Source organism: Polyodon spathula, chromosome 4, assembly GCF_017654505.1.
Source record: "Polyodon spathula isolate WHYD16114869_AA chromosome 4, ASM1765450v1, whole genome shotgun sequence".
Taxonomy (NCBI): Eukaryota; Metazoa; Chordata; class Actinopteri; order Acipenseriformes; family Polyodontidae; genus Polyodon; species Polyodon spathula.
Genome location: NC_054537.1, coordinates 97,179,939 through 97,195,398, shown reverse-complemented (window position 1 = coordinate 97,195,398; position 15,460 = coordinate 97,179,939). Strand labels below are relative to the sequence as shown.

The window sequence follows — 15,460 nt, the reverse complement described above, 5'->3', positions numbered from 1 at the left end:
AGACAAGACTTGAACAGCAACAGGACTCTCACTAACAGACAAGACTTGAACAGCAACAGGACTCTCACTAACAGACAAGACTTGAACAGCAACAGGACTCTCACTAACAGACAAGACTTGAACAGCAACAGGACTCTCACTAACAGACAAGACTTGAACAGCAACAGGACTCTCACTAGCAGACAAGACTTGAACAGCAACAGGACTCTCAAAAACAGACAAGACTTGAACAGCAACAGGACTCTCACTAAGAGACAAGACTTGAAAAACATTCATTACAAATATAGGCGATCCTCGACTTACGATGCACTTCCGACTCTTTTGCATTATTACCCTGCTTCAACTTTACGACATCGATACAGCATTTACGACAGGCGAGACCTGAGCCATGCGTCACGTGCGCAGCTCAGTGTCCTAACCACAGTACCTGTCGTGGTCGCCCTGACTTAGTCTAGCGGTTTTTGTTGTTTTTTTTTTAATGCATGTAACTGTTTTTTTTTTTTATTATTTATTTTCCGTTAACAGTGACTGATAAGAGCAATAGACTCAAAACGAAACCTAAGCTGTGAACTCTGTCAGATGATGAGGGGCTTAATTTCAGGATTAACGTGTGATGAGGGGCTTAACGTATTTCCTGCTAGGAGTACCACATACACACACTGAATCCGTCATGGGAAAGCCCTGAGTCTGTACTTTTAAACAGCCAGGTAGGTGTCTCAGTAATATGCACATAATCACCGGGCTGAATGTAAAGAGTTAAATAAATATTTGATTGAGTACAATATAACAGATAATTTTTGTAAAACTATATTATCTTATCAATTTATAACATTATTCCTAAGAGAAAATGTGCTTTGACTTACAACATGACTTTCAGGAACCAATTGTGTCGTTAAGTGCAAGGACTGCCTGTATTGTTAACATTAACAATTAAAATGCATTTGTTAAGAAGAAGACAGCAACTACTACTGCGATTACGGCTACTATTAAAAATAATAGCAATGCATCTGTGAACACGGCCTACTCAGTAATATTAAAATATTTGTGGTTTATGGCGTCGTGAGGAGCGAGACTCTCTCACAGAATTCAACGTGAAGGCACACCGAGGCTGGAGTCCTGGTGTAGCTGAATGCACTCATTGGATAATGAAATAATTACAAGCCCCAGATGGGGTGTAATAGTACAAGGAGAGTGACTCACGGGGCCCCATGTGCTTCTCTGCACCCTGCCATGAAGAACCAGCTCAAACATGCGTATACCGGTATATATTTGCAATGGATTTATTTAGATTATCTCCAAGAGATGCAACGTAATGGTACCAGACAGTGGCCAACAGTACATTATACTACAGTCATTCTAGGAAGATGGCTCTTCTATTTGTTTATTATAAAACATTCCCACTGTGGGTTCTTTGTTTGGTTTGAGATAGGTTTTTAGGTCAGATGATTTGCATTGCAAACAGGTATATGACATTATTTGTGTTTTAACTGAAGGTTGGGATGTTCTGTTAAAACTACCTGCATCAATACTCACAAGAAAGAATGCATTCAAAACACACAGCTTGCACAAAAACATTTTAGGCCCCAATTAGAGGGGCCCAAATTCAACCCTACAGTATATACACATCCCCAGTGATCATGGCTAAGCACAGGGCACCTGGGGTTCCAGCCCTATATACCCGTCCCTAATGATCATGGTTAAGCACAGGACACCTGAGGTTCCAGCCCTATATACCCGTCCCTAATGATCATGGCTAAGCACAGGACACCTGGGGTTCCAGCCCTATATACCCGTCCCTAATGATCACAGCGAAACACAGTGCACCTGGGGTTCCAGCCCTATATACACGTCCCTAATGATCACGGCTAAGCACAGGACACCTGGGGTTCCAGCCCTATATGCACATCCCTAATGATCATGGCTAAGCACAGGACACCTGGGGTTCCAGCCCTATATACCCATCCCTAATGATCATGGTTAAGCACAGGACACCTGAGGTTCCAGCCCTATATACCCGTCCCTAATGATCATGGCTAAGCACAGGACACCTGGGGTTCCAGCCCTATATACCCGTCCCTAATGATCACAGCGAAACACAGTGCACCTGGGGTTCCAGCCCTATATACACGTCCCTAATGATCACGGCTAAGCACAGGACACCTGGGGTTCCAGCCCTATATGCACATCCCTAATGATCATGGCTAAGCACAGGACACCTGGGGTTCCAGCCCTATATACCCGTCCCTAATGATCACGGCCAAACACAGTGCACCTGGGGTTCCAGCCCTATATACATGTCCCTAATGATCACGGCTAAGCACAGGACACCTGGGGTTCCAGCCCTATATACCCGTCCCTAATGATCATGGCTAAGCACAGGACACCTGGGGTTCCAGCCCTATATACCCATCCCTAATGATCACGGCTAAGCACAGGACACCTGGGGTTCCAGCCCTATATGCACATCCCTAATGATCATGGCTAGGCACAGGACACCTGGGGTTCCAGCCCTATATATCCATCCCTAATGATCACGGCTAAGCACAGGACACCTGGGGTTCCAGCCCTATATGCACATCCCTAATGATCATGGCTAGGCACAGGACACCTGGGGTTCCAGCCCTATATATCCATCCCTAATGATCATGGCTAAGCACAGGACACCTGGGGTTCCAGCCCTATATACCCATCTCTAATGATCATGGCTAAGCACAGGGCACCTGGGGTTCCAGCCCTATATACCCATCTCTAATGATCATGGCTAAGCACAGGGCACCTGGGGTTCCAGCCCTATATACCCCTCCCAAATGATCATGGCTAAGCACAGGACACCTGGGGTTCCAGCCCTATATCAGCCACAAACTCGTTGTGTATTACCCCAGCAGGCCTCACTCAACACTACCTAGTTGTGAAACTGGCTAGGACCAGTTTATACATTTAGAAACACACTGTTAAGCTTCTGACATACACACCTTTATAACTTAAACACAGTCCACAACATGCAGTCTGCACACAAAAATGCGTTCATTGTATAGCTCTAGCCAAACGTTTTGCATCACCCTATAGAATTAAATATGAAGTCAAATGGAAACTGTTGAATAATGTTAACATATTGAATTGCATACTGCTTTGTAGTTTTCCATATACTTAATGAAAAACTAACAAAAATTAAAATATGGGACTTTCGAAATCTAACATGAAATACTGTGCTACTATTATGGCTCCCGGCGGACTTTTGCATTATCTTTTTGTAGTTTCTTTGATTACATAATATTAATTAAAAAGATCTAAATGATTTTCATAGTTATATATATACAGTGCCTATAGAAAGTCTACACCCCCTTTCAAAGTTTTCACCATTTGTTGCCTTGTAGCCTGGAATTAAAATTGCATTATTTTTTTTTTTTTTCATTTATCTACACATCCTACCTCACAACTTCCAAGTGAAAAAAATATTCTAGAAATTTGTAGAAAATTAATTAAAAATAAAAACTGAAATAACTTGGTTGGATAAGTATCCACCCCCCTTGATTGCTAGGATAGCAATCCTAAATTAGCTCAGGTGTAACCAATCGCCTTCAAAATCACACACCAAGTTAAGTGGCCTCCACCTGTGTTAAGTTGTAGTGATTCACATGATTTCAGGATAAATTCAGCAGTTCCTGTAAGTTCGCTCTACTGGGTAGTGCATTTCAAAGCAAAGACTCAACAATGTGCACCAAGGTGCTTTCAAAAGAACTCTGGGACAAAGTTGTTCAAAGGCACAGATCAGAGGATGGGTATAAAAAAAATATCAAAAGCCTTGAATATCCCTTGGAGCAAGGTTAAGATGATTATTAAGAAGTGGAAAGTGTATGGCACCACCAAGACCCTGTCTAGATCAGGCCATCCCTCCAAACTGGATGACCGAGTAAGAAGGCGATTGATCAGAGAGGCTACCAAGAGGCCAATGGCAACTTTGCAAGAGCTACAGGCTTTTATGGCCAAGACTGGTCAAAGTGTTCATGTGACAACAATCTCCCAAGCACTCCACAAATCTGGCCTGTATGGTAGGGTGGCAAGAAGGAAGCCATTACTCAAGAAAGCCCACCGTGAATCCTATTTGATGTATGCAAAAAAGCACACAGGAGATTCTATAGCCATGTGGCAAAAAGTTTTGTGGTCTGACGACACTAAAGTGGAAATTTTTGGCCTAAATGCAAAGCGTTATGTTTGGCGCAAACCCAACACAGCGCATAACCCAAAGAACACCATCCCTACTGTGAAGCTGAATGAATCCCTACTGTGAAGGAAAATGAATGGAGCAAAGTACAAACAAGTCCTTGAGGAAAACCTGCTGCCCTTTGCAAGAAAGCTGAAACTGGGACAGAAGTTCACCTTTCAGCATGACAATGACCCAAACCACACAGCCAAAGCTACATTGGAGTGGCTAAGGAACAAAAAAGTAAATGTCCTTGAGTGGCATGACTTGAAGATTGCTGTCCTTCAGTGCTCTCCAAGGAACTTGACAGAGCTAGAACACTTTTGTAAAGAAGAATAGTCAAATATTGCCAAATCTAGCTGTGCAAAGTTGGTAGAGACCTATCCAAACAGACTGTAATTGCTGCCAAAGGTGCTTCCACCAACTATTAACTGGGGGGGGGGGGGACTTATCCAATTATGATCTTTCAGATTTGTATATTTAATATATAAAATCCTCATTTAAATGAATGAAACTCTGAGGCACTGACACAACAAAATGTGAAAAAAAGTTCAAGGGGGTGTAGACTTTCTATAGGCACTGTATATGCGTGTGTGTGTGTGTGTGTGTGTGTGTATATATATATATATATATATATATATATATATATATGGATGAAGGCTATATATGCATCCTGAGCCATTCTAAAAAAGGCATAATATCACAGCGGTGATGTCAAAAAGTGATAATTCCTTTAGAGGAAAATATACTCAAACTTTGACCCGTTCGACTCCAAGACCATCACTTCTAATTCAAAAACAAAATGTTTTGTTTTCAATCACTCAACAACACCCACAGTACAGAAATGTTTAACAAAATTAATGATCAACAAAATGATCATTAATGATCAACAAAATGAGAATATGTTAAAAAAAGATTTAAAGCAGGTACATTTGTATTTCAGAGAAACAGATAACGACATAGAACGTCTGTACATCACTGAAACACTACATTTAAAAAACCCAAGTGTACTGCTGAACCTCGTCTTATTTAATATTAGCATCACAAGGGTATCCATGTATTATAAAACATAATAGATGGGCTTCTTCAGTGAGTTACAGGAAAACAATTCCATCAGTGGTTTCAGTGACAGTTTATAAATTTATGATGTTACAGAAACCCAATGAAATTATTTTCCTGTAATACACTGAAGCCCAAATATATATATTTGTGTCTCAATCCTAAAATTGTAGGTGATGCAAAATGTTTATCCGTAGCTGTAGGTTATAGAGTTAATACCCTGCAGCCTGGTGTATTAACATACGGGCACAGCAGTGTGATGTTTTCTGTGAGATGGCGAATCACAAGGACTTTGAGGCAGCACACAGACCCTATTATCTGACCTTAATAAAGCAAATCAGAAATCACGAAACACAGAGCCCGACACAAAGCTTCCTGTTTGCACAGCACACAAGTCACAGAAATCCTTACCAAGTTAATCATTCATTCCATCATTCATTCATTCGCTGATTCTGATTTCCTTTCAGGGTTTACAGCACTCTGCATTTGAAAACGTCTTTGTAAATATTTTCCACAGAAGCAGCACTTTTATTGAAATGTGTCTGTCTACACAATGTTTTGAGGACCCTTGACAGCCCATGTCACATGCAGCGTGACCTTATGTTGTGGATTGTCTTACACTTCTTTAACATGTCTGTCTTTGCATATGTTAGGAAGGGATCACACACACTGACTGGGATTCAGTCCTGATCTATCTGTAATACAATGCATTGTCGCTGAAGTTCCTGGTACAGGCATTCCTGTAGTGAGTATTCTGGCTCTAAGACACAGTAGGTAGTTGGCAATAAATGAATTTGCTGGCTGAAGCATCCCAGTGACAGTAAGTTCCTTTAATGAATTTTGCTGACTCTCTGATTCCAGTTCTCTTTTTAATTTGCCAGCTCAAACAGAAAAAGCAGCAGCATGTTGTTGCTTCTGGGAACCCAGACTGGATAAGTATTCTCTTGGATGATGCATTGAGTGTGACTCTGTATTACTGTATGGAAAATGAAATGGATGCTGGATAAGTATCCTCTGGTGATGCATTGAGTGTGACTCTGTATTACTGTATGGAAAATGAAATGGCTATGTCTTAAACTACACAAAGTAAACAACCTAGAAACATAAGTAAACTTTTAGAAACATTTTTAACATTTTATAAACATTTTTTTATAAACTCATGGACTAAAATGCTGCCTGGCTAGGAAATAACATATACATACAAGCACAAACACAAACCTAGCAACAGCAAGGATATCGCAGCCAGTGAGGAGAAAAACGGTAATGCTTTAAGCTTTACAAACCTTCCACAGTGATAGGCTCTGGGTTCATTTCAGATCCTCCCATTCCAGTCATCTCTTGTACTTCCTCCAATCCTATCAAGTCCTGTTCCTGGTGATGCGAGATGGAGCTCGGGACCTCAGAACCAGCTCCCAGTAATGGTTTAGAGGCAGCCTGTTCAGCTCCCAGTGATGGTTTAGAGGCAGCCTGTTCAGCTCCCAGTGATGGTTTAGAGGCAGCCTGTTCAGCTCCCAGTGATGGTTTAGAGGCAGCCTGTTCAGCTCCCAGTGATGGTTTAGAGGCAGCCTGTTCAGCTCCCAGTGATGGTTTAGAATAGGCCTGTTCAGCTCCCAGTGATGGTTTAGAGGGGCCTGATGGTTCTGGGGCCTGTTGGGTTTCACTCACTGCAGAGACCTTTTGGACCTGAATCTTTTCCACACAGGACCACTGATCCTCTGTAGAGGCAGATGGAGCCTCTGATTTGGGCTTCAGAGTGTACAGTTCAGTGGTCTCCCGGGTTTCAGTCTTTGTAAACAGCTTTTTGTTCTTCACTATTGTAACATTCTGAATCAGAATGTTCTCCTCCACTACCGTCATGTCATTTTTAATCAATATGGAGTTCGGGCCAGCTCCCAATGATGTCTTTGGGGCAACTGGCTTGGGCTGGCACTCTTTCACTGAGCTCTTCTCTACTGTAGTGTTTTCCTCTGCTATCTTCACCTCCTTCTTCAGTGGCTCCTGATCCAAGACAGGGGCTGGGGCCTCAGTGCTTGCTGATTTAGGGGAGCCCAGCTTGGGGAGTGGCTGAGAAGCTTTCATTGAGCTCTTCTGTGTTTTAATATGTTCCTCCTCTACCTTCACATCCTTTATAGGTGGTCCCTGACCTTCCAACATAGAGGCTGGGCTCTCAGCATCTGCTCCAGAAGATGATTTGGGGGTAGCTGACCCAGGAGGTGGCGGAGCATGTTTCAAAGAACCCTGCTGCACTTTCATTTTTTTCTCAGCTTCCTTCACCTCCTTCTTAAGAGGCTCCTGACGATCCCGGACACCGGCTCCCAAGCATGGTTCAGGGGTGTTCCGGGAATATTTCAAGGAGCTCTTTTGAACTTTATTCTTTTCTTCTAGAACTTTCACCTCTTTCTTGAGTGTCTCCTGATGAGAGACAAGGGCTGGGGCTTTGGCGTTGGCTCTCAAGGGTTGTTTATTGGCATGCAGCTTGGGGGCCTCCTGGGATACACTCACTGCTGAGGCCTTTTTGGTGATTGCTCCTACAGAACTGTGAACTGTGATTGTTTCCTGTATGACTGTCACCTCCTTACGGTCTCCCTGGTGATCCATGAGGGAAACCTGGTCCTCTGTTCCCCATTCTGATGGTTTAGAGGTGTGGGTCTTGGGGGCCTTCTGTGATCCTCTCCCTGCAGAAACTTTCTTGGTTTGAAGCGTTTCCTGTACCACCACCACCTTCTCCTTGTGGCTACTCTGTCGATCCATGAAGGAGGCTGATCCTTCAGCAGCAGATGCTGGTTTAGATGTGTGGGGCTCGCAGGGTGGATGAAAAGCACTTGCTGCAGACACCTTCTGGGTCTTCATCTCCTCTTCCTCCACAGCCACCTTCTTCCGCCGGTACCCCTGTCGATCCATAAGTGAATCCAGACCCTCCGCTCCAGCTCTGGATGATGGTTTTGGAGCATAAGAAGTGGGGCCTTCTACAGTCTGGACCCGCGTTGTCCTTCGGGTCACGTCCAGGGTGGAGGCTGGCCTGCGCACCCTCTGAAGAGACGATGGGACGATCTCGGGCGGCAGATGCAGGTAATCTCGGAGGTAGATGATGCCCTCGTTGGTGAGGTACCAGTAGAAGTGTCTCCAGGCGAAGGTCTCGCGCACGTAGCCTCTGGATTTGAGGGAGCCCATCGCTCTCATCACCTGCAGATTGGTGAGCTCTGGGACCTCTGGGTGCAGGCTCTGCGGGCACTTGTCCTTCTTGGCCACCAGAACCCCATCCCGAAACAGCAGCTCATAAATGGCCCGCAACTTCTCCAATGGCATTAACATTCCAGCCACCATCTTCTTTCAATGTGCATCCAAAAATGTAGAAAGAAAAAAATGTAAAAATCAAAAAAAATCTGCTCAAAGATAAAACTAAATAAAAAGTAACTTCTCTTCAAAAGCCTTCAGTGGCAGTGTCTGTTGCCAGGTCCTTTCTTTTCTGAACTCTCTTCCTGTTTGCTTTTCTCTCTCCTTTTCCTCTGTAAGTCTTTGTAAAAATTAAATATTTACAAACTGTAAAAAAAACGTAACTCTTGTTAGTCTTGCTTAGAAGTGAGCAGGCAATGGCTAAGCAAGAATTCTGTGACAGTGAGCTCTCCACTCTCCACTTACAGCTCCTCCTTCACTGCAGCCCAGGAAGAAACAGCATGGAAATAAAATGCAGAGGAATGAGTGCAAGAGAGAGAGAGAGAGAGAGAGAGAGAGAGAGAGAGAGAGAGAGAATAAAGAAGTGAGCAATGTGCTTGTGAAGAGCCAAGGCACATGGAATCAGTCCACTCTGTGACTAAAGAGCGTGCACACACACACACACACCCTACACATCAACACATGCTCGCTGTGAGAGAAAGTAGGCTGGCTTTACAGTAAAGAAAAAATTCAAAGAAACAACTGGTCCCACCCTTGTGATGTTTTACCCTGCACAGCCTCCAGCAAGCATTTACTCACCTTGCAGCACCAAACCAATCAGCTATCTCTTCCTGACAAACACATTTAGGCCTTTGGAGGCAAAGGGGAGGGAACGGAATACTACTAACTACTGTATTAAGAGAGGGAGTGGAACAAAATGCACAGCTTGCACTGCCTGTCACTTGTTATGTATTTTTGGATTGCAGGTTTACCTCTGGCACTTTCAACAGCAACAGGTGTTTTCATTTCTGAAAACCGCTATGAGGTACAAATCAAGGCAAGTTGTTTTTAAGGCTGTTATGTTTGGGACATCAATACCTCAGCCTGACCCATTTTCACATGCTTCACATACTGTATATACAGCAGTGTACAGACATTCACTAAACTCTTCAGAACAATCAAGAGTCATATTTGCTATCTGAAACTGGTCACGCTTTATTTTAATGGCCTTTTTTTATATATTAACTGTTAACAAACAGCCAATGAACATGTTAATGTACATTATTTATTTGCTGTTAACTGCTAGTTAATAATATATAATAGGCCAGCTAAAACTACAAACACCAGAGCCCTATGGATGATCAATCAAACACCAGAGCCCTATGATCAATCAAACACCAGAGCCCTATGATCAATCAAACACCAGAGCCCTATGGATGATCAATCAAACACCAGAGCCCTATGGATGATCAATCAAACACCAGAGCCCTATGGATGATCAATCAAACACCAGAGCCCTATGGATGATCAATCAAACACCAGAGCCCTGTGGATGATCAATCAAACACCAGAGCCCTATGGATGATCAATCAAACACCAGAGCCCTGTGGATGATCAATCAAACACCAGAGCCCTGTGGATAATCAATCAAACACCAGAGCCCTATGGTTGATCAATCAAACACCAGAGCCCTGTGGATGATCAATCAAACACCAGAGCCCTGTAGACAATCAATCAAACACCAGAGCCCTATAGATAATCAATCAAACCTCATAGCCCTGTGGATGATCAATCAAACACCAGAGCCCTGTGGATAATCAATCAAACACCAGAGCCCTGTGGATGATCAATCAAACACCAGAGCCCTATGGATGATCAATCAAACACCAGAGCCCTATGGATGATCAATCAAATCAATCACACACCAGAGCCCTATAGATAATCAACCAAACACAAGAGCCCTATAGATAATCAATCAAACCCCAGAGCCCTGTGCATGATCAATCAAACACCAGAGCCCTATGATCAATCAAACACCAGAGCCCTATGGGTGATCAATCAAATACCAGAGCCCTATAGATGATCAATACCCAGTCGAGCGTATGCTTGAAACCGTTTCAGATTGTTACTGTAGTAATGTTTAGCAAATGAAATCAGGTTTTTATTAACCCTAACCCTAACCCTAACGCTAACAATTAACAATGTTTGTTAACAGTTAATAAACAAAAAATAAAGACCCTGAAACTTATAATCATGCAAATGCATCATTTGTTATGACCTGTGCAGTCTGAAAATTGTAAGTGACATTTTAATTGTATCTGGTGCTTCCAAACTTGAGGCTACTGTAGGAAACAAATATGACATCTTGGATCATGTATGAAGCTGCCTTGAGCGTCTCTGTGAGTTCTGTAGGACTAAAAGCAGTGCAGGCCCTAGATGGGCTATATGTGAGCTGGAAGGATTATGGAGAGAGAAGCCACCCTCACTATTGAGAAACTGCATCTGATTTTAACAGAGATTTTAAATAAGAGTTAAAGAGGGTTAAACAGCCTTCGGAAACCATATCTTATATCAGTATGACTTGTGTATAAAGGGCATGGAAAAAGGACACCCAAGACCACACTGTGTACTATTAGATTATTACCAGGCCCTGGTTAAATAGAGCTGGCAGACAGAGCCATGATTAAATAGAGCTGGCAGACAGAGCCATGATTAAATAGAGCTGACAGACAGAGCCATGGTTAAATAGAGCTGGCAGACAGAGCCATGATTAAATAGAACTGGCAGACAGAGCCATGGTTAAATAGAGCTGGCAGACAGAGCCATGGTTAAATAGAGCTGGCAGACAGAGCCATGGTTAAATAGTAGGTCAAAGTTATGCTAAAAATCAAAGTGTATCTAGTGTTAGGGTTATAATTGGGGCTATAGAGTATTTGAATCCTTTACTGTAACTTAATATAAAAGAAATCTATTGTACTGACACTTATGAATATACCAAAAAGATCCAAAGTCAATAGACTCTGATCACATATCCACCGATGCTAAGAAAGAGTGGCTTTCTGCTAACTGCCAAGGAAGTATGCATAGAATGTGAAAGGTCATCCTTCAAGGCTGTCAGGTTTGAACCTGGATGAAGCACATCCCCTTCTCCAAGGGGAGGATGGACGTCACTGTACAGTACATTCCAAAACACTCATTGAAATAAAAAGTTCATCACAAGTCATTTGCATTAATTTGCCTGCAGCTATGGCCATTCAAAGAGTAGATTTAATGCACCTAGTGTCCAATTATCATCTGTCAGATCTCATCTCTTTAACATACTTGTACTGTCTCTACACCAACGAAATATCTGAACCCAGAGAGGGGGGAGGGGAGGTCTGGGACAGCACAATACACCAACGAAATATCTGAACACAGAGAGGGGGTCTGGGACAGCACAATACACCAACGAAATATCTGAACACAGAGAGGGGGTCTGGAACCAGCACAATACACCAACGAAATATCTGAACCCAGAGAGGGGGGAGGGGAGGTCTGGGACAGCACAATACACCAACGAAATATCTGAACACAGAGAGGGGGTCTGGAACCAGCACAATACACCAACGAAATATCTGAACACAGAGAGGGGGTCTGGAACCAGCACAATACACCAACGAAATATCTGAACACAGAGAGGGGGTCTGGAACCAGCACAATACACCAACGAAATATCTGAACACAGAGAGGGGGTCTGGAACCAGCACAATACACCAACGAAATATCTGAACACAGAGAGGGGGTCTGGAACCAGCACAATACACCAACGAAATATCTGAACACAGAGAGGGGGTCTGGAACAGCACAATACACCAACGAAATATCTGAACACAGAGAGGGGGTCTGGAACCAGCACAATACACCAACGAAATATCTGAACACAGAGAGGGGGTCTGGAACCAGCACAATACACCAACGAAATATCTGAACACAGAGAGGGGGTCTGGGACAGCACAATACACCAACGAAATATCTGAACACAGAGAGGGGGTCTGGAACCAGCACAATACACCAACGAAATATCTGAACACAGAGAGGGGGTCTGGGACCAGCACAATACACCAACGAAATATCTGAACACAGAGAGGGGGTCTGGAACAGCACAATACACCAACGAAATATCTGAACACAGAGAGGGGGTCTGGAACAGCACAATACACCAACGAAATATCTGAACACAGAGAGGGGGTCTGGAACCAGCACAATACACCAACGAAATATCTGAACACAGAGAGGGGGTCTGGGACAGCACAATACACCAACGAAATATCTGAACACAGAGAGGGGGTCTGGAACCAGCACAATACACCAACGAAATATCTGAACACAGAGAGGGGGTCTGGAACCAGCACAATACACCAACGAAATATCTGAACACAGAGAGGGGGTCTGGAACCAGCACAATACACCAACGAAATATCTGAACACAGAGAGGGGGTCTGGAACCAGCACAATACACCAACGAAATATCTGAACACAGAACACAGAGAACACAGAGGGGGGTCTGGAACCAGCACAATACACCAACGAAATATCTGAACACAGAGAGGGGGTCTGGGACAGCACAATACACCAACGAAATATCTGAACACAGAGAGGGGGTCTGGAACCAGCACAATACACCAACGAAATATCTGAACACAGAGAGGGGGTCTGGAACCAGCACAATACACCAACGAAATATCTGAACACAGAGAGGGGGTCTGGAACAGCACAATACACCAACGAAATATCTGAAACGAAATATCTGAACACAGAGAGGGGGTCTGGGACAGCACAATACACCAACGAAATATCTGAACACAGAGAGGGGGTCTGGAACCAGCACAATACACCAACGAAATATCTGAACACAGAGAGGGGGTCTGGGACAGCACAATACACCAACGAAATATCTGAACACAGAGAGGGGGTCTGGGACAGCACAATACACCAACGAAATATCTGAACACAGAGAGGGGGTCTGGGACAGCACAATACACCAACGAAATATCTGAACACAGAGAGGGGGTCTGGAACCAGCACAATACACCAACGAAATATCTGAACACAGAGAGGGGGTCTGGAACCAGCACAATACACCAACGAAATATCTGAACACAGAGAGGGGGTCTGGAACCAGCACAATACACCAACGAAATATCTGAACACAGAGAGGGGGTCTGGAACCAGCACAATACACCAACGAAATATCTGAACACAGAGAGGGGGTCTGGAACCAGCACAATACACCAACGAAATATCTGAACACAGAGAGGGGGTCTGGAACCAGCACAATACACCAACGAAATATCTGAACACAGAGAGGGGGTCTGGAACAGCACAATACACCAACGAAATATCTGAACACAGAGAGGGGGTCTGGAACCAGCACAATACACCAACGAAATATCTGAACACAGAGAGGGGGTCTGGAACCAGCACAATACACCAACGAAATATCTGAACACAGAGAGGGGGTCTGGAACCAGCACAATACACCAACGAAATATCTGAACACAGAGAGGGGGTCTGGAACCAGCACAATACACCAACGAAATATCTGAACACAGAGAGGGGGTCTGGAACCAGCACAATACACCAACGAAATATCTGAACACAGAGAGGGGGTCTGGAACCAGCACAATACACCAACGAAATATCTGAACACAGAGAGGGGGTCTGGAACCAGCACAATACACCAACGAAATATCTGAACACAGAGAGGGGGTCTGGGACAGCACAATACACCAACGAAATATCTGAACACAGAGAGGGGGTCTGGAACCAGCACAATACACCAACGAAATATCTGAACACAGAGAGGGGGTCTGGGACAGCACAATACACCAACGAAATATCTGAACACAGAGAGGGGGTCTGGGACAGCACAATACACCAACGAAATATCTGAACACAGAGAGGGGGTCTGGGACAGCACAATACACCAACGAAATATCTGAACACAGAGAGGGGGTCTGGGACAGCACAATACACCAACGAAATATCTGAACACAGAGAGGGGGTCTGGAACCAGCACAATACACCAACGAAATATCTGAACACAGAGAGGGGGTCTGGGACAGCACAATACACCAACGAAATATCTGAACACAGAGAGGGGGTCTGGGACAGCACCATACACCAACGAAATATCTGAACACAGAGAGGGGGTCTGGAACCAGCACAATACACCAACGAAATATCTGAACACAGAGAGGGGGTCTGGAACCAGTATGATACACCAAAGAAATATCTGAACACAGAGAGTAGTTTGTTTTTTAAAACATGAAACTACTTGTTGTCAATGGAATCTGCTTACAACTCTGCAATATCCAAACATTTCCAAATTTATCAATCACTGACTGATTCTTCTATGAAGGAGGGGACTTTGAGTGGATACCCTCTTCAGCTCATCTGCAGTGAACAGTTAACCTTCCTTCAGAAGACGATCCATGCATCTCCTGTTCTACAGGACCGAAGCTATTCAAAGAGTCTAACTATAATACATGCTGTATGCATTCACATTGAGCCCCACTGTACCCCTGTCTCACCAGGGACATGCACCTTTCTAGGGGCTAAACACAGCATTTCAATAGGAAGTGTGCCTTCCCGTTTCTGGAAGAACAGACTACAGAGCCTGAAAGACCTTTTGAGAAATGGAAGTGGACTCTATCAGAGGTGACATGCCGCCTCTTTCAATGGAGAACCTCACCAGCAAATCTTGAAATAGAGCTGTCATCAACTGCACTGGGGGTCGGCTGTACTTTCGATTACATTCAACACATAGTAATATGTAATGCCATTCACAGCAAGGAGTGAATCATCTGGGTTCAGAGAAGATAATGTGGAAAAATATTGTATTGCTGCAGGGATTACCCTCATGACAAATCATTCCTTATAACATTCAGTCCTGAATCATACTGCAAAGACAGACTGGAATGAATTACACTATGTAACACAATTTTTGTTCCTAGGTAGTAAGTGTTATTTCCTAATTGCTTATGCCTCAAAAGTATAGAAAATGGC

General features: G+C 43.7%; 1 protein-coding gene across 1 annotated transcript; it reads right to left on the bottom strand.

The window, feature by feature from the left end:
* Window positions 1–5,350: 5,350 nt before the first annotated feature.
* LOC121315198 lies at window positions 5,351–8,996 on the bottom strand. The gene has a single exon (XM_041249263.1). It carries the CDS (start codon window positions 8,582–8,584, stop codon window positions 6,536–6,538), a length of 2,049 nt encoding a protein of 682 aa, XP_041105197.1. The 5' UTR covers window positions 8,585–8,996; the 3' UTR covers window positions 5,351–6,535.
* Window positions 8,997–15,460: the final 6,464 nt, after the last annotated feature.

Coding starts and splice junctions, on each gene's coding strand:
- LOC121315198 (XM_041249263.1), bottom strand. CDS start 8,584: ATGGTGGCTGGAATGTTAATGCCATTGGAGAAGTTGCGGGCCATTTAT.